General features: G+C 32.1%; 2 protein-coding genes across 5 annotated transcripts in view; both read right to left on the reverse strand.

The window, feature by feature from the left end:
• Window positions 1-24,269, reverse strand: part of LOC114333789 (CLIP-associating protein) — a 271,149-nt gene extending 246,880 nt beyond the window's left edge. For 3 of the 4 annotated variants that reach the window (XM_050653967.1, XM_050653966.1, XM_050653965.1), the window contains exons 1-2: window positions 24,090-24,269; window positions 5,673-5,875 (exon numbers count right to left, since the gene is read on the reverse strand). In XM_050653967.1, coding sequence (XP_050509924.1) covers window positions 5,673-5,864 — 192 coding nt within the window. In that variant the 5' untranslated portion in view covers window positions 5,865-5,875; window positions 24,090-24,269. The remainder of the gene's footprint in view (window positions 1-5,672; window positions 5,876-24,089) is intronic. The other variant, XM_050653968.1, reaches the window with a different exon arrangement.
• On the reverse strand, window positions 19,001-19,793 carry LOC126886865 (uncharacterized). Its single transcript, XM_050653985.1, has 2 exons — window positions 19,381-19,793; window positions 19,001-19,292 (listed from the first exon to the last, which is right to left on the reverse strand). Exons 1-2 carry the CDS (start codon window positions 19,625-19,627, stop codon window positions 19,075-19,077), a joined length of 465 nt encoding a protein of 154 aa, XP_050509942.1. The 5' UTR covers window positions 19,628-19,793; the 3' UTR covers window positions 19,001-19,074.
• Window positions 24,270-25,536: the final 1,267 nt, after the last annotated feature.

Consider the following 25,536-nt stretch of genomic DNA (forward strand, 5'->3'; position numbering starts at 1 on the left):
AGAAACCTTCTTTATATTAGAAATAAATGTTGCAAAATATTTATTATAATAAAGGGAAAATAAAAAATAATTAAAGTAAAAAAATAAGAGTAAAGTGCTTTTAAAGATGAATTCAAAATGATTAAGTACGAGAGTGTATCACAATCTCGTATACGACTGGAAAAAACTAAAATCTGATAGTTGCTATTTCGGTTTTAAGGCTTGCAGAACTATTTATGAAGAATCACTTTCTTTCGAAAAATTAATAATAAAGGAAGATTCCATCCATTTGTTGCTAAATTTTTCAGACATATTGCTCCATATTTTTCTAAATTTTCTTAATTTCTAGGGGATTCAGGTCCGGAGAGCTTGGAGGCCAAGCAACGCCCACAAATCTTTCAAGTACTTTTCTGTTCAAATTTTTTTCTTTTCTAAATTGTGAAATACACTGTATATAAGCTGATAATCAATTTTAAGCTCATTTTATTTTCGTATTTATAGCACAGCCGACTTATCCTAAACAGATTAAAAGCAGGAATAAATCCACAAAATTGGATTCCATTTAATCAGTTTGGATTTCGACGATACGATTGAAGAGTGTCTTTCGTGACGTATAAATATTATGATTCATCCATTTGAAAATCAACAATAATACTGTGTACAGTTTCCTTTTTAGTCATCAGCAAGGCTGTTAAAAACATGGAGCCCCGGTTTAATGTACAAGAAATCTTTTAGCTGTCTACGTCAACCTACTAACGTCTTATTCGCGGAAAGATGTATTTGAAAGAAAGCTTATTATTCAACTACATCTAAGGTGTATATTGTTAATAATTGGTATTATTTTATAGCAATAAATAGCAGATTCAGAAACCATAATATCTTACGGTTTATCCAATGGTGTTTCATTATTTTATGACATTATCATTATGACATATACATTATAATTGCATTAATCAGCACAATGCATAATTTTAAACATATTCCCTATTTTTACTTCTAAACACGAGACTCTAATCGAGATAGAGCCTCAATATTTGTATGATTACAGAGCTGTTGCACGGTCCTCTGCAAATCTTCTGATTACTGTATAGATAAGGCGAAAACGGCGGGTTCGTTGGAAAAAATATTCCCATGAGACATAATCTTTTTGCATGATCTGCATGAGACTTTCTGCATAATCACATTCGTGAGACACCCCAGACTAAGGTTCAAAAAGTCGCCCACGCGAAAAGTGGTCCAAATTTTTTTAAACATTTTTTTAAACAAATTGAAAAAATCATTGTTTTCGGTCCGAGTCATTTTTTTTTAGATTTTTTTGACCATTCTGGACAAAAAAGGTCTCTTATAATTTTTTTCTAAAGTTGATCGTTTTAGAGTTATAAGCAATTTAAAATTTGAAAAACGCGAAAATGGCCATTTTTAAGACTTAATTAACTCGGTTAAACATTATTATTATGAAAGTCAGAAAGTTACTAAATCAAAGCTTAAAGCCCCCCTACATGATCCTGAATAAATTTGTGTCATTAATTTATTACTAAGCTGTTATTTTTAATTATTAACAATAAGCGGTAAGATCGTATTGACGCGGCTGTAAATGTGAGTGCGAGTAAGATGCACCATTGAACTGCCGGAATGGCATCTCTTTCGCACTCACCATTGACGGCCGCCTAATACGTGCATGGCGCTCATTATTATTACTTAAAAATAACAGCTTAGTAATCAAATAATGACAAAATTTTCTTCAGGATCATGTAGGGGGGGGGGGATATAAACTTTGATTTAGTCACTTTCTGACTTTCATAATAATAACTTTTATCGAGTTATTAAGCCTTGAAAATCGCCATTTTTCGTTTTTTCAATTTTAAATTGCTTATAACTCGAAAACGATCAACTTTAGAGGAAAATTATAAGAGACCTTTTTTGTCCAGAATAGTTCGAAAAGCCTAAAACAATTGTTTACAAAAATTAGATTATGCAAAAAAATCTCATAGGAATATTTTTTCCAACGAGCCCGAAATTTTCGCCTTGTCAGGTACTGATTCCTACAGATGTCAGGTTTTCTAATTTCTCAAGGAGCATTTAGGCCCTCTAACGCAAATGTGAACCTCAACTTCACGTGGTACGCCCTTTTAAAGAACTAGCAAGGTTCTGACCATCGAGTGACTACCGGAATAAGAGTCCCTTGCCAGTCAACATCTTCGACAAAAAGAACTCACAAGTCGTAGGGCACTTTGATGCCCCGAAACTGAGAAATTAATCTCAAAGGCGGAATAACTAAGAAAATATCAATGACATAAGGATTACAAGACTAGAAGAAACCACTACATTGAAGATCCTTATACAGTGTGTCAAAGCCAAATGGAATAAATTAATTATTTCGTGAATGACCAATTTTTGAATTAAATCCCGAAACAGGTCGATTTTTATTTTTATGTTATGATTTTTTTGGCATATACAGGGTGGGGCATTAGTGTGACAAAGTCCAATTACTCTTTTGTCGTAAGAGATACGAAAAAAAGTTATTTAGGTAAAAGTTGGGGAACAGATAAGACCATAATTTAAAAATATTTTCAAATATACAGGGTAACCCGTATTGACACAAACTTATGTTTTTTAAATGGAACACCCTGTATATTTTTACATTTTTGGATTCTCCTCGACGTCTTCTTTCATAAAATACAGGATTTTATAATATTATACAATATAGTATTATACAATACTATACAGGGTTGGTCGAAACTCGGAATGAGTATTTTCAGAGTTTTCTTAAATTTTAGTATTTTAGTATTGTAATGAAATTATATTTTACAGTACTTTTTTATTTCTTAAGCATTCCCTATACCTAAGTGCTTTCATTTGTCAGTTATTTGTGATTCTTTAAGCCAAACATTAATTGCAACAAAAATTTCGTGAAATTTTATTAGATGGCCGTGAAAATATTCAATCAAAAATATTTTTTCGAAAAAAAAAATACATATTAATCTAGACTGATCCTTAATTTATTAATATTGGATGAGATATCCAAATATATTCGTAGTTAAGATTGTTATTGCGTAAAATATTAATAAAACATATGGTTTTTGTGCTGGGAGAGTATAACAAAAATGAGCTACTAGCTACTAGCAATAAACATTTATCATCAGCAATTCCCTGACAGACGACAACCAAGAAGAGGAACTTGTGAAAGTATACTAAAACGGTTTCAACAGACTAAATACTTAGATTATAAGAACGGTCGTACTAATATGCAATAGTTTTTGTTCTATCAGATTTATCGTAATATCAGTGTCCAGTCCGTTGAAACCGTTCTAGTATATTTTCAAAAGTTTCTCTTCTTGGTTGTCGTCTATCAGGAAATTGCTGATGAAAAATTCTTTTTGCTAGTAGCACATTTTTGTTATACTCCACTAGGAAAAAAAGCATATTAATCAGTTCCTGATTAGAAAAAATTCATATTAGTAATGGCAACAAAGCAAACGGAACTGTAAATATAGTATAATGTCAAATTTTTAAGCAAATTTTGTGGCATAGCCAACTAGGGAGAATATTGTATATGTTATTAATATTTCTCGCACCAACAATCTTAACTACGAATGTATTTGGATATCTCATCCCATATTAATAAATTATGAATCAGTCTAGATTATTATGTATTTCTTTTTTTTCGAAAAATTGTTTTTGATTTTCACGGCCACCTAATAAAATTTCCCGTAATTTTTGTTGAAATTAATGTTTGACTTAAATATTCACGAATAACTTACAAATTAAAGCACTTAGGTATAGGGAGTGCTTAAGAAATAAAAAAGAAACATAAAATATCATTTCATTACAATACTTAAATACAGGGTGTTCCATTTAAGAAAAGTCAGATAATACTCATTCCGAGTTTTGACCAACCTGTATACTGAAATTAAACGCTTCGCTATACTATTAATGCTTAACAATAATAGACTGTATTAAAAATCGTTTGAACATGAATAGAAATTTTGATGTCAAATCACTACAATTCTACAGGGTGTGAATATTGCTACGAAATTAACAAAAAAACGTAATCATCTTTTAAACTAACTCGTATAATATTACAAAACCCTATATTTTAAGAAGGAAAACATAGAGGAGAATCTAAAAATGTAAAAATATTAAAAATATACAGGATGTTCCATTTAAAAAAACATAAGTTTGTATCACCTTGTAAATACGGGTGGCCGTGTATATTTGAAAATATTTTAAAATAATGGTCCTATCTGTGCCCCACCTTTTACCTAAATAACTTTTTTTCGTATCTCTTACGACAAACGAGTAATTGGACTTTGTCACACTAATGCCCCACCCTGTATATCATACTAGTGACGTCATCCATCTGGGCGTGATGACGTAATCTATTATTTAAATGAGAATAGGGGGTCGTGTGCTAGCTCATTTAAAAGGTTATTAAATTATGTAATATAAACATTAACATAATTATTTATACAGGATGTCCAACAATTTTGGACAAAGAAGAACGTATGTAATTTATTTAATTCAAAATACATTGTACTGCTGTCAGAAAACAGAAAAATGTTTAGTTGACAAATAAACATTGCTTTTCGCTTAAATTAGATTTAAAACTGCCAAGAGGTAAATAAATTACATACACATTCTTCTTTTTGTGTCAATTAATTTATTTCGAAATAAATTGGACACTGCGTTCTCGAATAATGATTTTACTATATATAAGAGAAATTAAATTGTAGGGAGTTAGTTGATAATATAAATTTGTATCATTAAGTAAATAAATGTTATAATTTAATTGTGTTTTAGTGTTAGTGTTAGAAGACTGTAAAAATTGGAAGATAGAGAACTAAATTCTGTTGGGACAAGTCAAACCAAACTCAACAACACACAAGAAAGATCTAAAAACTGAATCTATAAAATACCCTGTGAATTCAACAAGTTCTAGTGGGAGAAACTGCAAGAGCACTGTCAAGCTAAACGAGTATAATCAAGAACAGAGACTTCAAGAAATCCCAGATATGCAAACATGCCTGAGACAACGAGCATAGAGTACAATGGAAATATGCATCAATAATCATAAAAAAAAAGAGAAAAGACAAAGAAGCTGCCCTCATCCTACTTAACGAAGAAAAATGTGTATCAAACTCATCGACAGAATGCAGGCTTTGTTTGTCAATACTAAAAGAAGAAGTCTATAACAAGAACATGCCAACAATAGAAGAGTAAAGTTACAAAATCAATCTACGATATAGATTACACAAACAAACTAACAAATAACACACAAAAACAGTCAGAATGTGATATCCCTACGGTAATATCACCACCCTCAAATTTTTTTTCAACCACACACTTACTGTTTTCTACAAGATCTAGGCCAAGTATATTAACTGTTGAAAATACATACATAACCTAATAAAACCAGGTTATACAACATTCCAGAAAATGTTTTAAATGATCTTTATTGAGAACGATTTCCGGAGTGGAAATCGTTCATGTTTGGAACCGTCAAACAATGGTCAATTAAAAATGTAATTTTCATTACACCAATAATTGTGGCGTAGTCCCATATAAACTTAATATGTACTTAATTGTTTTCTTCTTTCTTTTAGTATTATTCACATCTAGTTTATTGTGTGCTATAAATGATAACTTGTTATTAATAATTATATAAGAGAAGGTATGATTCTTAATTGCCTTACCTTATAATTACTACTTTGCATCCATGGGATTATTCCGTCTACAAACAGACCAATATCTTGACAGTCAATAGGATTCGACGGCTCAGCCAAAAAAGTTAGAAGATCGGTACCTACTTGCTGTCGAAATTTTGTGTCTGGTTTTGCTAAATGGGCATAAAACCCATCCATGTCCTTTGGACGAGTGTACGCCATGGTTGGCTAAACTGTAACAAAAAAAAACTATTTTAATTTATAATATACAAATATACTTAAAACAAAAATGCATGTAAAACTGCAAACTACCCATTGAGATCTAATCACGCTCTTACCCCCTTCATATGTACAGTTTGGGTCTTACAGAGTCACCTAACTGTGAGTGTAGAAAAGAAGGTGATCTACTACATATTCTCCTCGAATGTTCACATCAATCAATATAAATGTTCACATCAATATAAACAAATTTTATGATAATCTTAATATATTAAAAATTCCACTTCACATCAATATAAACAAATTGAATGTTCACATCAATATAAACAAATTTTATGATAATCTTAATATATTAAAAATTCCACTTCCCGTCTATCTGAACAATTTGATTTTTTATGAAGATATTAATACATTAAAAACAATTTACGAACATATAAAAAAATGTAAATATAAATTTTAGCAATAAAATTTACCCTGTATTTAAGTAATTTTGTTAAAACTAAACAGGCATGTTTGTTAAAACAAAACAAACATGTTTGTTTTGTTGTTATTTTTAAACCCTGTAATATAAGCAATTATTGTATATTATAATTGAAAAAAAAAAAGAAAAAAATAAGAAAAAAAAGCAAAAAAAAGAAAAAAAAAAGCAAAAAAAAAAGAAAAAAAAAAGAAAAAAAACTAAGATGTAAACCTCCGAGATGTTGTATCGGGTTTATGTCTTAGCGTAGTAAAAAAACAATTAATACAAAATAATAATAAAATAATAAAAAAACAAATTAAAAATATAATAAAAAATACAAAAAAAATAAATATTTACAGAAAAATATTTACAACCAAAACAGTGTATTATTTAGATTATAATTTGTAGTATGTTAGTTTGTTATGTATTTAGAGTTAGAAATACATACAGAAAAAATTCCTCTGATTGAAAAAAAATGTGTTCTTAAAATAACAAAATGTCTGGCTAATTGGCTCGTCCAAGGCCATCAAATTCACACAAAAAAACTACTGATTTTGATATTTGGATTAAAGGACTCTGTCCCTTTTTTCATGTAAAAGTAGTTTCAGTTAAATTGGCTGAAATTTACGAGCACACCAATTTCAGTCATTTCTAGTTCGTCGTCATAATGGCAACCGACGCGCGACGTCAGATGATTAGTTTCGTAGGGAAAACCAGTTTTCCGGTTTTTCCAATCCAGTCTTCTGGTAAGTTATTTTAATTTTTTTGCCCCCATTCATTTAAACATAATATAAGAAATATATTTATCTTCTTCCAAGGGTTTCATTCCCTGACTAGTTATTGAGCCTGCCCTTATACATTATTTCATCAAATTCCGCATTGCCGTCTTTCTGCCAATTAACAGACGAAGAGACTTCAATCCTTTGGGGTCTTATTCCTGCCTTTTTGCGTTGACATAGATATGGGCCCAGGAGGTGAATGACTTTCATTTCACTGCTGGCAGATATTAAAGTAAGTGCGTACATGTTAGATAGACTATTTTTGCTTTTTTTTATGGCCAATTAATTCATTTTATTATCGAATTCGTACTTATTTTAATTATTAAGAAGTTCCGCATTTTTGAGAATATTATGTATTTTAATAGATATAAATAAATAAATGAATAAATAAATATTGATATATTATATGAGTTAGAGAATATTATGAGAATGTTATGTGTCATTTTTTTTGTAGTTGGTAATATTATAACATGAACCTAAAAAGCTTTTTCCGGTTTGACAGATTGTAGTTCTTACCTATTAATTTTGAAGTTTTAAGAAGTAATTAATTTACCTTAGGAATAATCATTTATGTTGATTTGATCGAGGATTATGATTTTATTTTATTGACTGTTTTTTGCTTTATATAGGTAGCAGGTTAACATTAATAGTTTAGTTTAAGTAATAAATAAATACAGTTTTTGGAAGTTTTTTCTTTTCTTGGTGATTTTATTTTATTGAAGATATAACTTGTTTGCATTCTATAGGTAATCATGTCAATGTCAGTAGTTTTGCTTATGTAATTCTTTGATATGTTTTTGACGATTTTGTTGTCGAAAAAGCTTATAACGATAGGAAATAAATTCAACAATTCAACAACATTCCAAACACCAAATAAAACACGTTGAGATTTTTTTGTGAGTATTATGGAATTGGCGGAGCCAATTTAGTCGGAGAGATAGAAGCGGATTTTGTGCGTGATAAGTAATATGGAAAAACTATATGGGGATATGTTAAACTAGTTGTGTACATTACTTTCCCCAACGGCCGGAAACCAGAGTTGGGGCCGAGGGTAGATATAAGGGGTCAAAGTCCCGGTTTTTATTATTTTTTTTGTGACGCTCTTGATAGAGATAGTGCACCAAAATTTGGGAATAAGTAGGTCATGACGTAACTAATTAAAATCTCCAGGGGCGGAACGCTGCGTGGCCGACAAAGGGGTGGGGGAAGGGTTGAATATAAAAATTATAATTGGGTTTTTGTGACGTTCCTGATCGAAATAGTGCACCAAAATTTGGGATTAAGTAGACCATGACATAACTAAGTAAAATCCCCAGAGCCGGAAAACAGATTGGGGGACGAGGGTAGTTATAGGAGGTTAAAGTCGCGGTTTTTATTATTTTTTTTGTTACGCTTATGATCGAGATAGTGCACCAAAATTTGGGAATTAGTAGGTCATGACGTAACTAATTTAAATCTCCAGGGGCGGAACGCCGCGTGGCCGACAATGGGGTGGGGGAGGGGTGAATATAAAAATTATAATTGAGTTTTTTGTGACGTTCCTGATCGAGATAGTGCACCAAAATTTGGGAATAAGTAGACCATGACATAACTAAGTTAAATCCTTAGAGCCGGAAACCAGAGTGGGGGACGAGGGTAGTTATAAGGGGTCAAAGTCGCGGTTTTTATTATTTTTTTTTGTGACGTTCATGATCGAGATAGTGCACCAAAATTTGGGAATAAGTAGACCATGGTGTAAAGAATGAAAATCTCCAGGGGCGGAACGCAGCGTGGCCGACAAAGGGGTGAGGACAGGGGTGAATATAAAAATTAAAAGGGGTTTTTTGTGACGTTCCTGATCAAAATAGTGCACCAAAATTTGGGAATAAATAGACCATGATCTAACTAAGTAAAATCCCCAAAGCCGAAAACCAGAGTGGGGAACGAGGGTAGTTATAAGGGGTCAAAGTCGCGGTTTTTATTATTTTTTTTCTGACGCTCATGATCGAGATAGTGCACCAAAATTTGGGAATAAGTAGGTCATGACCTAACCAATTAAAATCTCCAGGGGTGAACGCGACGTGGCCGACAAAGGGGTGAAGACAGGGGTGAATATAAAAATTATAAGGGGTTTTTTGTGACGCTCATGATCGAGGTAGTGCACCATAATTAGGGAATAAGTAGGTCATGACGTAACTAATTAAAATCTCCAGGGGCGGAACGCTGCGGGGCCGACAAAGGGGTGGAGACAGGGGTGAATATAAAAATTATAAGGGGTTTTTTGTGACGCTCATGATCGAGGTAGTGCACCATAATTAGGGAATAAGTAGGTCATGACGTAACTAATTAAAATCTCCAGGGGCGGAACGCTGCGGGGCCGACAAAGGGGTGGAGACAGGGGTGAATATAAAAATTATAAGGGGTTTTTTGTGACGTTCCTGATCGAGATAGTGCACTAAAATTTGGGAATAAGTAGACCATCACATTACTAAGTAAAATCCCCAGAGCCGGAAACTAGAGGGGGGACGAGGGTAGTTATAAAGGATCAAATTCGCGGCTTTTACTATTTTTTTCTGACGCTTATAATCGAGATAATGTACCAAAATTTTGGAATAACTAGTTCATGACGTAACTAAGTAAAATACCCAGGTGCAGAATGCTGCTTTTGTGGACAATGGGGTAGGGGCAGGGGCAGGGGTGAATATATAAATTATAAGGAGTTTTTTGTGACGTTCTTGATAGAAATAGTGCACCAACATTTGGGAATAAATAGGTCATGACGTAGCTAAACAAAATATATACGGGCGGAACGCTGTGTGGGGAACAAAGGGGTAAGGGTAGGAGTGTGTATTAAATTTATAAGAGGTTTTTGTGGCGTTCGTGATCGGGATAGTGCACCAAAATTTGGGAATAAGTAAATCATGACGTAACTTAGCAAAATCTCTAGAGACGTAATGCTGCATGGGGGACCAAAGGGGTCAATATGCAAAACTTTTGAGTGATGATCGTCCTCGAGAATATGTCTGCAATTTGCACAATTGATTAATTTAAATGTCTATGATCAAAATCCAGAAGGGCACAGAGCTAGGTGGGGGTTATTTTTCCTAAAAATTTACCAATTTAAAAAAAATTCCAACTGGACAACATTATATTTAAATAGTTAAAGCTATATTTAAAATTTCCTACCGAAATTAAATTTTGAATTTCCTGCGTCATCATCCGCTTGGGTTAGTTCCGACACGAATCTCTTGGAGCGTTGAATTTGATATCCAAATAACGATATTTGATATCCTTGCATGTAACGCCTATGTAACGCCTGTGATTTTTGAGTGAACGGTTGTATTGTTGTATTCAAAAATGGATGAAAACGTTATTGCTTCGTGTGTTCTAAAAATTGCTTGTAACGAAAATGATAGAATTATTTTGTTCAATGAAGATTCTTTAAAATATTGCAGAGATATATTGGATATTAGAAAAGCGTGTAAACTCAAATATCAAGAAATTATTTTGCCGGATAATTATAATTATAATTATTTATAATTATAATTATAATTATAAATAATTATAATTATTTGCATAAATCAATGTTATAATGTTATTTTGAAAAATATAAAAAAATTTAGTTTTTCTCTACATTATTTATGAAAATATTGTGACACCGTTTTTAACAAAACTAGCTGACCCCACCTAGCTGTCCGCTCTTTTGGATTTTGATTCTACAATAAATGAATTGTGCAAGTTACGGACATATTCTCGTTGACGAGCATCACCCAAAAATTTTGCGTATACACCCTTGTCCGCCCCCTGGAGATTTTATTTAGTTTTTTCATGATCTACTTATTCCCAAATTTTGGTACACTATCTCGTTAACGAAGGTCACAAAAACCCCTATATTTGTATATTCAACCGTACCCACCACCCCTTTATACCCAAGCAGCGTTCCGCCCCTGGAGATTTTAGTTAGTTATGTCATGATCTACTATTGCCAAATTTTGGCGTACCATATCCATCACGAACGTCACAAAAAAACCCCTATAATTTTTACATTCACCTCTGCCCCCACCCATTTGTCCCCCACACAGTGTTCCGCCCCTGGAGATTTTACTTAGTTATGCCATAATCTAATTATTCCCAAATTTTGGGGCACCAACTCGATCACAAATGTCACAAAAAACCACTTATAATTTATATATTCACCCCTGCAGCCCCACCCCTTTGTCGGACACGCAGCGTTCGCCCATAGAGATTTTACTTAGTTACGTCATGAACTAGTTATCCCCAAATTTTGGTGCACTATCTCGATCATTAGCGTCAGAAAAAAAAAAATAGAAAAAACCGCGACTTTGACCCCTTATAACTACCCTCGTCCCCCACTCTGGTTTCCGGCTCTAAGGATTTAACTTAGTTATGTCATGGTCTACTTATTCCCAAATTTTGGTGCACTATCTCGATCAGGAACGTCACAAAGAACTCAATTATAATTTTTATATTCACCCCTCCCCCACCCCATTGTCGGCCACGCAGCGTTCCGCCCCTGGAGATTTAAATTAGTTACGTCATGACCTACTAATTCCCAAATTTTGGTGCACTATCTCGATCATAAGCGTAACAAAAAAAATAATAAAAACCGCGACTTTAACCTCCTATAACTACCCTCGTCCCCCAATCTGTTTTCCGGCTCTGGGGATTTTACTTAGTTATGTCATGGTCTACTTAATCCCAAATTTTGGTGCACTATTTCGATCAGGAACGTCACAAAAACCCAATTATAATTTTAATATTCAACCCTTCCCCCACCCCTTTGTCGGCCACGCAGCGTTCCGCCCCTGGAGATTTAAATTAGTTACGTCATGACCTACTAATTCCCAAATTTTGGTGCACTATCTCTATCAAAAGCGTCACAAAAAAAATAATAAAAACCGGGACTTTGACCCCTTATATCTACCCTCGGCCCCAACTCTGGTTTCCGGCCGTTGGGGAGAGTAATGTACACAACTAGTTCAACATATCCCCATATAGTTTTTCCATATTACTTATCACGCACAAAATCCGCTCCCAGCTCTTAGACTAATTAGCTAGACATCGTTATATTTTAAAACAAACAATTTTTTGCAATTAGAGGAATTTCTAACTCTAAATAATTAACATACTACAATTATTTAAATAATTCACTGTCTTGGTTGTATACAATGATGAGCGCGATAATCGAAAAAATAACGCAAAAGATGGAAAACATAATACATTGTGAAATATAAAAAGAGATGAAACTAATAGAGGTGGAAATTATCGATATAAATTAACATTACATTACAAAGTTTCCCACTTTTAGACATCTGTGACAGGAGTAATTTATAAAATTCTCCTGCCACATTGACAAGTTGTCATATTCCTCCGATATGTCTCAAGTTGTGAAACAATGTAATGTTAATTTATACGTTTATATCGATAATTTCGACCTCTACTAGTTTTATCCCTTTTTACTTCGCAATGTATTGTTTTCCATCTTTTGTGTTCATTTGCCGGTTATTAGCACGCTCATCACTGTATTTTTTTGTAATTACATTTGTAATTCTTTTTATTTAATTATATTTTGAATTTGTTTTTATTTATTTTTTATTATTATTTTTTATTAATTTTTTTTTACTACGTTAAGATATAAACCAGATTCGACATCTCGGTGGTTTACATCTTCTTAGTTTTTTTTCTTTTTATTTTATCTAAAATTAAACTTATCAATGAACAAAAAAGAACAAAGAATTGTATTTGTAAAATACATTGTGTATCACGAGGTTTTTTCCTCATGATTTACCATGGGATCACTAATAGGAGAATTGTAATGCCATTATTGCCGTTTTAAATACAAATCACATGCTATGATTTTTCTGACGGATATTATTAAAAGTTAAAGTTTACTTTATGTAATGAATCTTCCAATAAGTCGTCCCAGAACGCAACTCAAAAACATTGATAATATCATTTTAAAGTAATCTCCTTTAAAATGTATATGTTCGAATTATCCATAGAATGAGTCAAATAAAATAATTAAATTATTATAATTTTTTTTACAAAGTAACGAAAACAAAATTTGTTTAATTTACTAATGTTTGAGAACGACTTCCGAAGCGGAAATCCAAACGTCATCCAAACTTAATTTTAAAGTAAAATTGAGGCTTATTCCAAAAAACAATAGTAAATTGAAGAAATAAATACCAACGACGTAAAAAATAATAAATAAATTAAAAAGTTTGCCTTTTTGAAATAATAGTCATGAGCTCTTGGTCTATAAATCTGATAACATGTTCTATATTTAGATTATAAATGTTTATTGATTTCGGAAGTGTGCTGTTTTACATTTTTTATGTCACCTCCATTGTTGATATACCAACCTTCACATGTGCAGATAAAAGGGATTCAAATATTAATAGAATAAATTACATACTAAATATTAAAATCAAACTTTTTTTAGAGTGAGACAAAGTAAAAACAAATTCCCATCGGTACATTAAAATTGTTCAATGAATGAACATTTACTAGAAAATAAAAATAAACTAAAATCACATATATGATTTAACAGTGTTATAGGAGAGCCAAACGGTGGGAGTGATACATTAATGAAATGATAAATGGGAAAGTCTAATATTATCAATTGAAACTGTAACATTGATATACAAGTGTCATTCACAATGTTATCTACCGCTTCCAATCAAACTAAGGTTTAATTTTAGCTCACTGACAAAGTACAGAGTAAATTGTAAGGTTATTCATCAAGCTAGAAATAAACAACATTTCTTTAGTCATAAGATTTAACAGTTAATGCTCTTGTCCGAATGAATAAGTAGGTAGCTAACTTATTTTAGTGATTTTTTAGGAGTACCAAAACAATGTTTATGGGGTTATGCAAATAATAAAATAACCTTCGAATAATTCAAATATTTTCGGCGATAACAATCTTATTCTACAAATACATCATTATTATTTGACAAAATAGAATGCAACTCGATTTTACAGATAGGATAATCCCTGCATGTCTTTTAAAGTATATTTATATGTTGATTATTCCTATAGACTTTGTTTTTTTATAGATTAGCAAATTTTAATCCTGTTTACTGTCCGGTATCTTTTTGCACTAAACAGTGTGATGAATACAAGTACCTGGGCATGAAGATAACTCACGATGGAACACTCGATGCTGCTACAAAAGACAGAAACATAAAGGGTAGAAAAGCCATATCCATGAAGAACGTCATTCTGTGGGACCAAACAATATCTAAAGCGAACAAACAGCTCATATTATAAAATACCATACTTAAAAGTGTAATCACATACAGGGTGGGGCATTAGTGGGACAAAGTCCAATTACTCGTTTGTCGTAAGAGATACAAAAAAAAGTTATTTATATAAAAGTTGGGGCACGGATAGGACCATAATTTAAAAGTATTTTCAGATATACAGAGTCACCCGTATTGACAGGGTGACACAAACTTATGTTTTTTTTAAGGAATACCCTATATTTTTACAGTTCTGGATTCTCCTCGATGTCTTCTTTCTCAAAATATAGGGTTTTGTAATATTATACGAGTTAGTTTAAAAGATAATTCCGTTTTATTGTTAATTTTGTAGCAAGATTCACACCCTGTAGAATTGTGGTGATTTGACGTCAAAGTTTCTATTTATGGTCAAACCATTTTTAATGTAGTCTACTATTGCTAAACATTAATAATGTAGCGAAAAGTTTAATATTAATATACAGGGTTGGTCAAAACTCGGAATGAGTATTTTCTGAGTTTTCTTAAATGGAAAACCCTGTATTTTAGTATTCTAATGAAATGATATTTTATGGTACTTTTTTATTTCTTAAGCATTTCCTATACCTAAGTGCTTTAATTTTTGAGTTATTCGTGATTCTTTAATCCAAACATTAATTTTGCAGCAAAAATTACGTGAAATTTTATTAGGTGGCTGTGCAAATATTCAATCAAAAATAATTTTTCGAAAAAAAAAGTAGATATTAATCTATACTGATCCTTAGTTTATAATAAACTAATAAATTAATAATAAATAATTAATAATTAATATAAATAATACTAATATTAATATAAATATAACTAATACTAATAATAAATTAATAATTAATTTTGGATGAGATATACAAATACCTACGTAGTTAAGATTGTTGGTGCGTAAAATATTAATAAAAACATACAAGATTCTACCTAGTTGGCTATTTTTACTACCTAGTTTTCTATACCAGTATTTCTACCTAGTTGGCTATACCATTATACTATTTTTATAGTTCCAGTTGCTTTATTACCATTACTAATCAATCAGGTTTCTGGTAATTTAAGTATCCAGTCCGTTGAAACCATTTTAGTATACTTTCAAAAGTGTCTCTTCTTGGTTTTTGTTTATCAGAGAATTAATCAGAGAATCAATAGCATTCCAAACACTTTAACCCATAATGGGCAAACCAGTTCCGATGGTCCTACCATAGCCAAGATGTTGGCTCAGTACTTTGCTGCAGTGTATAGTGAGGACGAATGTCCTATTCCAAATAGTGCAAGGGCTAACACTAGTTTCAACATTACTGGTTGTGACTTATCTATTTCAGAGGTATATACCAAATTATCTCAGCTAAACATACATAAGGGTCCAGGGCCTGATGGAATCCCACCCAAGTTACTGAAATACTGTAGTTTTAATCTTGCTCGTCCCTTATTCTTTATTTTTGAAAAATCATTACAAACGAGTGAATTCCCTCCTGTTTGGAAAGTTAGTTTTCCATCCATCCATCCAATGGCACTACAGCCCAAATCGAGCCTTGGCCTCCTTCAACAAGCTTCTCCAATCATTTCGATTTACCGCTGTTCTTTTCCATGAATGCATTCCCAGGAAGTTCCTGGCATCCTCATCGACTTCGTCTTCCCATCTCTTTTTAGGTCTTCCAACAGGTCTTCTTCCCTGCATTCTTGCATTCAGCAATTTTCTGGGGATTCTATTCTCATGCATGCGGATCACGTGCCCTGCCCACCATAATCTCTGCAGTTTAGTGTATTGGTATTGGTATTTAGTGTATTGGTATTTAGTTGGTTCGCTATATTGCTCGTATATTTCTCTATTATACATAATTCGCCAGTTGTTATTTTCACATATTGGGCCCAGTATCCTACGTAATACTTTTCTTTCAAACACATCTAATGCATTGGCAGATTTCTGTGTCACCACCCATGTTGCTATGGCACCACCCATAAATTAAAGAATTGCTAATGAAAAATTCTTAGTGCTAGTATCACATTTTTGTTATACTCTCCTAGCAAAAAAACCATTTTAATCAGTTACTTATTAAAAAAATTAATATTAGTAATGGTAACAAAGCAACTGGAACTTTAAAAACAGTATAATGTCAAATATTTTAGCAAATTTATTGTCATAGCCAACTAGGTAGAATCTTGTATGTTTTTATTCATATTTTACGCACCAACACGTAACTCTAGTTATTAACTATGTAGGTGTTTGGATATCTCATTAAATATTAATAAATTAAGGATCAGTCTAGAGTCTAGATTAATATCTACATTTATTTTGAAAAATTATTTTTGATTGAATATTTGCACAGCCACCTAATAAAATTTCACATAATTTTTGTTGCAAAAACTTTGATGTCAAATCACTACAATTCTACAGTGTGTGAATGTTGCTACGAAATTAACAATAAAACGTAATTATCTTTTAAACAACCTCATATAATATTACAAAATCCTATATTTTGAGAAAGAAGAGATCGAGAAGAATCCAAAAATGTAAAAATATACAAGGTGTTCTATTTAAAAAAACATAAGTTTGTGTCACTCTGTCAATACGGGTGACCCTGTATATCTAAAAATATTTTTAGAATATGGTCCTATCTGTGTCCCAACTTTTATCGAAATAACTTTTTTTTTGTATCCCTTACGGCAAACGGGTAATTGGACTTGTGTCACACTAATGCCCCACCCTGTATTTATGGAGGTGAAGTTTGGCAAATGAAACAAAGAACAGAGAAAATGATACTAATAACAGAAATAAATAACAGAATGATAACAGAAATGGATTTCTGGAGAAGAGCAACAGGCAATTAAGAATAGATCGGATACCAAATGAGAGAATATGAGAAATGATGGGAGTCACACATACAATAATTAATGACATAAAAACAGAGAATGTCACGTCATTTTTGACATTGGATTATTAAATTTTGAGGCACTATAGTACTAAAAGGTACTCTTGCTTTCAGTCGGTAGGATACACCCTTTTATAGAAAAATTGATTTGAAAATTTTTCGATATAAATTTTTAGCATTTTTAATGCTTTCGGAAATAACTGCCTCAATTGACCTTCCAGAACACTTAGCAACATTGGTGTCTGTATAAACCTGTTTAAATTCAGCACACCACAGTTTAATAGTTGTACCTAATCGATGGGCATTGTTCTGATAACTTTTTTTGAGCCATTGCTCAGTTTGGACGGTATTTTCCCATTCAAAATTCAAAATATGGATTTAAAAAAATTTAATCTCACTTGAAATACTGGAGACCATTAGACATAACTTTTCTGTATATAAAAATGTACACATAGAGAGAAGGAAACATCATCTACTAATTAAGAATGCCATCAGATGAAAGCAAGAAACTGAAAACCAAGGGGACGACCAACAGAGAGGTCCTGAAAATGAGAAACTGGCGGGAACTATGTACATATCGAAATGAGTGGAAGAAAATTATAATGAAAACCAAGTCATACAACAAACTTTGAGAATATCAGAGAGCTCCAAGTAAGAGCAGCAAACAGCAAACATCTCACTTGAATTACTGCAGACCATTAGACATACATTTTCTGTATATAAAAAGTATCTTCTTCTTCAACGTCCACTGCTGGAAAGACGGCAAAGCTCCTGGACCTGACAATGCATAATATTCTGAATTAATAAAACTATTTAACATGGACGGTCCTCAACGCCTCACCAAAATATGTAATGACATACATTTATGCGGAGTAATACCAAGAACATGGCTGAATAAGGCCTCTTCCATTTGCTTCCATTGATTTCTACTCTTGGCAATCCTCATCCACTGCTTGCCCGTGATTTGTTTGATATCTTCTGTCCACCTCTTCTGCGGTCTGCCTACACCTCGCATGTTCTCTCTTGGTCTCCAGTTTCTTAATCTGTGTCCATTTTTAAGAGATTATCTTGAGCAAAATGCCCAACCCATTGCCACTTGAGCCTTGCTATATGTTCTGCAACATCAGTAATTTTTGTTCTTTCACTATTGTCGATATTTCTAATCCTGTCTCTCAAACTAATCCCTAGCATGGCCCTCTCTATCGCTCTTTGGATTGTACCGAGCTGCTCTAAGGTTTTCTTGTAAATGCAGTTGTCTCCAGTTCATTCGACGCATCCAACGAAGACTGTACTAACTCAATTTTTGGCGTTTTTGAGTTACACCCCTGACAAATTAGATAACCGTGATGCCTTTCACCGAACAAAGTTCTATGTTAATTTGTTTACGTTTAGGCAACCAATTTTGCACTTCGATATTGTACTAACTTATATATCTTTACATTATCCCACGAAAACTATCCTATCTCCTATCTGGGTGTTTCTTCCAAAATAATTTTTTTGGGCTTGACTAGATTTAAAAAAAAATATTGTTGTTAAATTTTTGAAAATAATGTATAAAGCACTTTGAGAGGTTCTTAATTAAATGTGATAGAAAGTTGAGCTTAATTCTTTTTATATATAGGTTTTTTGACAAAAAATGTCCATTCTAATGATTTACCTGCCACTCTAATGATAAAAAATAAAACAACCCCTAAGTTTACATCAAAAATCAACTTATATTAAAAGAAAAAAGAACATTTCATTTTAACATTTTGCCCCAAAAAAATGTAGAAATAATAAAAAAGAAACATCAGCTATGTGAAACCATTCACTTGATTTCATTCCTTTACCATACAACATCTAAACTGAAGATTTAAATAAATTATCAATATAGTCATATTCTTGTATTTTGTAGAATCTATTGGAAACTGGTTCAGGTGGATGCACTAGCTGACATAAGATTCCATTTCTAGTAGTCACAGTTTGACGATCAGCGATATCTGGCCAGAAAAAACTTTTACCATTTTTCATCATAAAGTTAACAGTCATAATGTTTCGATCAATTTTTTCAATGATTCCTGAAAAAAAGTGTATAGCTTAATAAAATTTAACAATTAAATTTTAAAGTAAAGAAAAGCAGTATAGTAAAAAACTGTAGTCTCTTACCTGGATACCAATCATTATCAAAAATAGCTGTAACCCAGGTATCTTCACTAAATTCTTCTATTCCTGTAGGCCGAGCAGTGGCTCTTCCATTGTCATTTTCCTCACTTAAATATGAAGACTGTAGCGGCGCTACTTTATTTTCAATCGCATAATGAATACAATTCTCAAAGCTGCATTTAAAGCAGCTTAAAGTTCTAAAACTCAGCTCTCGAGTAATGTGATTCCAAGTTACTTGATGTGTTTGCATTGTCCCTTTATATGGTTTTAGTAGTGGAGGCAGAAAAGCATCAAATTTTTCAATATTATTTTCATTAAGACATTTGATATGTATATTGTTGATGTTTTCTTGAATACATTTCACAAAGACATCAAAGTTATTTATGTCATGGTTAAATGTTATGAGTTGATCTGCAGTTCTTTTAATGGTTGCACCAATACCATCTGGAGCTCCCTTTCCATGTCCTGCCTCTGAATAGTTCCAAGAAATATGTTGGATTTGTGGAAATATTTTTGGTAAGACTTGCTGTAGGTAAAAGAACATTTTTTTATTTCGATACTGGCTGCTTGGACTGTCTGAGAGAAAATGAATTGTTTTAAATTCAGTTTCTAACTCATGCTGGTAATGGTTTATAATTATTTCCATATGTGCCATTATGGAGGCAGGATCATGTCTTAAGGACTTGGAGACGGTACAAAAACCCTCTTTTTTTGATTTATGGTACATCATACCAGTATGAAGTGTTATTTGGTCTCGGGATGCTCCAAAATGCACAGACTGTGCTTCATTTGCATACTTGCAGAGAAAATTTTCGGAAAAATCTATATGAAATAGAATTTCATTTTCAGTTAGGCTTTCTTTTAATGTCTTCATTACTGAATATTGATGGTTAATTGTCAAAATATGTCGTAAAATTTTATTTTGATACAGTTCTAATTTCTGAATTAGTGTTGCTGGATTAGACCTCACTTTCTCCTTTTTGGTAATCTGAACAAGAATGTCCTTTTTAGTTTTGACACTAATTCGTTTTTCTTTTAGCGTAATCCACCTCTCATATTCAAATTTTCTTATCCACATTTCATCTTCCACATGGTAGAATATCTTCTTAAATTTGCAATTTTCACATTTTCGTTCCAAACATGCTTCATTGTATTTTGAACAGCACAAAGTTTCAAGAAGTGTATCTATGTCCTTTTCCAATATTATTTTATTTGTAAATAAACTTGTTATAAGCAATTTTACATTTTCATGCAGTATACAAAGGCATGTATCCCTTCCCGTTAATTTCTGAGAGATGACCCAAAATGGGCGAACTTTACAAAATAAGGCATATGACACTTTCAATGATGGATACTCTGACTGAAACTTGTGAAATAAATTCTTTAAGGTATTGTTTAGGTATCTTTTTTGCATTTTTTGGCATTTTCTTGTAACTGTATCTTTTTTACCAGGGCATATACGAGAGTTTTCTTCTTGTAAGTAGAAGTCATGTATGGTCTTTTTTAAAAAGCTAAAACCAGTAAATGATTTTCTTTCGTATTTAAAAACTTCTGTTCTATTCCTATTGGCCCTCCTTAAACCTGGAGGAAGGAATTGTTTGGCATCTTTCAGTAGTTTATATTTTCTCAAGTTGGGACCCTCTATTGCCTTTGTAAATATTTGTTTGGACTTGTCATCTTTTAGGGATAAAAATTTAGAAGAAAGATCTTTTAGAGCTTCTCCAAAAAGTAATTGTCTTTTTACTTCCTTAGGGACTGTTGGTGAATTTTTAAGTAGTTCTGTAACCTTTGACTGAGGAGATAAAACCGACTTTTTTTTTCTTAATGGCTCTGTAAAATCTTTTTTTATACATTTCAAATTTACATTTTAATTTTTTATTTTCCTGTTGAGTTTTTTTTAGTTCCCTAAATAATTTCGTTTGGTTTCGTCTTTTAACCCTTTTTCCTTCCCTTTTTTGTCTGCTTACACTGCTAATAGGTGTACTACTAAATGACGAAGCAAACCTAGTGGACGGTTCATTTTCCTCAAAATTTACTTCTGGGTTTTGTTCTTCAGGCTCACCATTCTCACTGACTGGAGGTGTATTGTCATTTAAATTTTTGAAAAATTTCTGCCGGTTTCTATATTTTTTTGAATTCTCCTTCCAAGATTTCCTTTTTGCTTTTAGTTCCCTGCGACTTAAATCCTCTTTTAATTTAACAATGCCCTTTTCCTTAGCTTTTTCATATATTTGATGTTTTTTTTCCTGCTCTATTTTATATCTTTCTGCGTTATTTTTAATTTTTTGTCTCCTTTTTTTTCGCATTCCATTTTTTTACGTTTTCTTTCTTCTTCACTTTGCTTTTTGCGTGCCATTATTTACTAGTCAAAGTTAGTTTTTCAAAGTAATCTACAAAGATAAAAAATAAATCATTAGCATGGCATAACATCATTAGCGTGGTTTAATTTGTGCACGCTAATGACGAAAATAAATAGCCACTCTAATGACAAAATGTGTATATTTTCTTATAAAAATTCCCTCAGTATTTTTTGAATAAAGAAAGATATTCTAATTAAAAGCTTATTTATTAGTGCCAAATATGATCATAAGTTAACTTTTTTAATTTTGATTTTTTCTGAAAAACTTACCTCCACTCTAATCACGAAGCTTAATACACGACCACGTGCACATACTTTTTAACACGTATCTCTGAAGACTAAATAAATATTGCGCAGGAAAAATACCTTAAGTGTATTGTTGGAGGGGATAGAAATTTAAATATAAACGGTAATTTCCGGTTGGGTATATCACGCGGGAATTTTAAACTGTTAACTGTTGGTCCACGCTAATGACGCGGACAGTTGGGGACAAACTTTAAGCTGTCATATTAAGTTATTTATATTACATTTTAAAACTGTTGTTGTATGGTTGGAATAAGTGGTTATTAGGGTACATGTAAACTATTACAAAATAAGTTATTAAACCTCCATGATGAAAATATTGCTATGGATTCATTGAAAAATCAGGTCGGGGACATCCACGCTAATGATTTTTAAAATTTATTTATTTTTTTTTAATAAGAAAAAGAGCAAAATATATAAGTTTTTATAAATTGTTTAAATTATTCTAAGGTCAAATGTTCTAACAAAGCAAAAAAATTGGTTTCTATTAGTTATTTAAAAAAAAAAACAAGAGGGACCTTAAAATGTTAGCTTGGGGAGAAAATACCATCTGAGATAGGTAATAAGCTATCTCAATCAAAGTTAGTATAGTCTTCCTCGGCATTCCGAACGGAATCGTCATTGTCTCGTGAGTTAGTATAGTTTTCGCATTTTAAGGTTAAGTCAAATACGCCTACATGAACAACATTGTTTACGTTTTAAAAGTTGTACAGCGTATAAATTTCTATTAGATAAAAATAATACACGTGAATAGAAGGTGCATTTTATAAGTATAAATAAGTATCCAGGATGTACTATCCAGGATTTTCTCGATTTTTTCCAGCGAATACTGTACTAACTCATTCAAAAACCATATAAAGAAAAAAAATTGACATGTTCAAAAGCACAAATAGAACAATATGGTAAACACAATGGATAAATATAAAAACAATTTAGAAAATAAGAAGCCACTGATTTTTTGCATTAATCAAAACTTTATCTTGCTTTATTCGAAAACTTAAAAAAATGAGTTAGTACAGTCTTCGCTGAATGAGTCGAGTCGAATGTAGTTACAGGCAAGATACATTTGTCATAAACTCTACGTTTTAGACACATAAAAAGTATCAGACAACAAGATTATTTTAAGATACTTCAACAAACAAGGTTTAAAAATGTTATATTGAAGTTTAAACTTCATGTTTATTGATTTTTTTGAATAATAATCATTTGTATTCCCCTTGTACTTATTAAAACAACAATGACATCATTTTATGAACTTATTGTGAAGTAAAAACAATTTATTCTTACACTTAAATATTAAATATGAGTAAATTCTTTTGTTGTATAACAATTCTTACTAATAATCACAAGGGTATGTGATATTACTCAGAAGAAATGAAACTCAGACACTCATACATTAAATTTGTTATATTTAGATATAATGAACTAATATAAACTTAATGTTTTAGAGTTCAAGTATGCTAATTTTAGATACAGAAAATGTTTTGGCAAGAAACAAAAATTTGAATTCATAGGTTAGGGATATAACTAAAACATGTTTTCTCTACATGTTTACTAATATGTAATGTCTTGAATTTGCTTCTTTTATCTATGTAATTAAACATGTGCAAAAATCGCCAGAAAAATATCAGAAGTAAGTAGGTGTGTTTAGCCTTAACATTCTCCTTAATTTTTGGTCTGTTGGGTGTTGTAGGAAACTAATAGCAACTAAATTCGATCAAGCCAAATCGAAATATTACAATACGAATACTTAAGTAATTTATAAATACAGCCTAACGTGACTCCTATTTGATGTTCAATTCAACTTCTTAAAATGTCATATTTTCATATAAGGATCCTTGCTCCATAAAAAGCAAAAGTTATATTGCATATTTTTACACAAACACTGAATATAATTATCAATTTACCTTCTGCAGACCTTGAGATGCTAAAGTTATAATAGAAAATTAAACATAAAAACAGTTAAAAAGCCGAAAAGGTGAAAAGAAACGATATAAATAATACCTTATGTATTTCTTACATAGATGAAAATCAATGATTGCCGACTTACCAATTATGTAATAAAAACTATCATCGACGAAAAACTTTACGAAATTTACCACTTACAACACACAAATCGTTTTTATTACACTTTTAACATCACAACCTAAACGTCATTAAACACTACAATTTGACGCAGCCATATTTCTTTCTCAACAATTTCATCGCACACACATGTTCCATGTTCGAAACAATAATATGCAGGAATCTGTAATATCTACAAAAGCAGATGTTCGTGGAAAATCCGCACGGGATCTGTGGTTTTAGAATTTCTATGGATTTTTTTGTATTTCGATAATATTCGTATGAAATAATTTACATAATACATTATTATTTCAAGTTTAATATTGTATTGATGTATTGTTTAAAATATTTTTTCGTTGTTTAATGCGTTTTCGTTTCGGTTCGATTCTACTACAAGATAGGCAATATATTATACAATTTGGGCATATTTTGGTGTCCTACAAAATGTTTGTTGTACAGTGCGTCCAGTATACTTACCGTTACACGTCATCCGCGCCATAGCCCGTGACATCACATGATACCAACACGAAATATTTAGGCGGTAGGCCTGTTGCTTTTTAAAATCATTAGCCGCGTACACTGGAATCACAGCCACTAAAACATATTTTATTATATACGCTTAGAAATAATATTGGAAGATTTCTATTAATGTACATTTATAGAAACATACCCCTAATAACTTGTTTCATTTAACTTGTATAAGTAGAATATAATTATAACCGAATTTTTTTGTATTGTTTGTGAAAGACAAGTTACATTTTCCTACTATCTTTTATATACTTATTTTTTATATGGCCTGGAGGGGGGTTTAACCCCCAAACCCCCCGGGTGCGTCACTGTGTTTTATTTGTTCTAAGGGGTGTAAAGCTAGTTCGCGTCTTCAAATATCACAGAAAATCTTTCCAGAAATGACACTTGTAAATGGACCTTATCAGGACCACTTGACCAAAGAACTCGGACCAAGCATACGAGTTTGCCATTTTAATATAGAAGGCATAAGCAGGGCAAGATGACAAATCCTGCACAGACTTTTAAAAGACAACGAAGTTGACCTAGTAGCACTTCAGGAAACGCACACAGAAAACGAACGTCAACTAAGCTCAAGAGGAAAAATCCCCGGCTATGATCTTTTGGGCGCTACCTACGATAGAGCTTACGGAGTGGCAACATATGTCCGTTCAAACATAGAAAATGCAGCATTAATCGCCACTTCTACCGAGAACAACATCCACGAGGTAACTGTGAAAATAGGCAATGTCATAATAGCTAACATATACAAACCTCCTGCTATTACCTGGCCTGTTCAAGTTCTTAATCCCTATGAACACCCAGCCATATACGTAGGGGATTTCAACAGCCACCATGAGATGTGGAAATACTCAGACACTGACAGAAATGGCACGTCCCTTGTGGAATGTGGTGCCCACCTTCTA

This window comes from Diabrotica virgifera, chromosome 6 (assembly GCF_917563875.1).
Source record: "Diabrotica virgifera virgifera chromosome 6, PGI_DIABVI_V3a".
NCBI lineage: Eukaryota > Metazoa > Arthropoda > Insecta > Coleoptera > Chrysomelidae > Diabrotica > Diabrotica virgifera.

What these genes read in the sequence shown, in the direction of transcription:
- LOC126886865 (XM_050653985.1), bottom strand. Translation starts at nt 19,627, where the DNA reads ATGCAAACACATCAAGTAACTTGGAATCACATTACTCGAGAGCTGAGT. An exon ending in TGATAATGATTGGTATCCAG is followed by an intron (nt 19,293 to 19,380) that starts GTAAGAGACTAC and finishes ACTTTTTTTCAG; the next exon opens with GAATCATTGAAAAAATTGAT.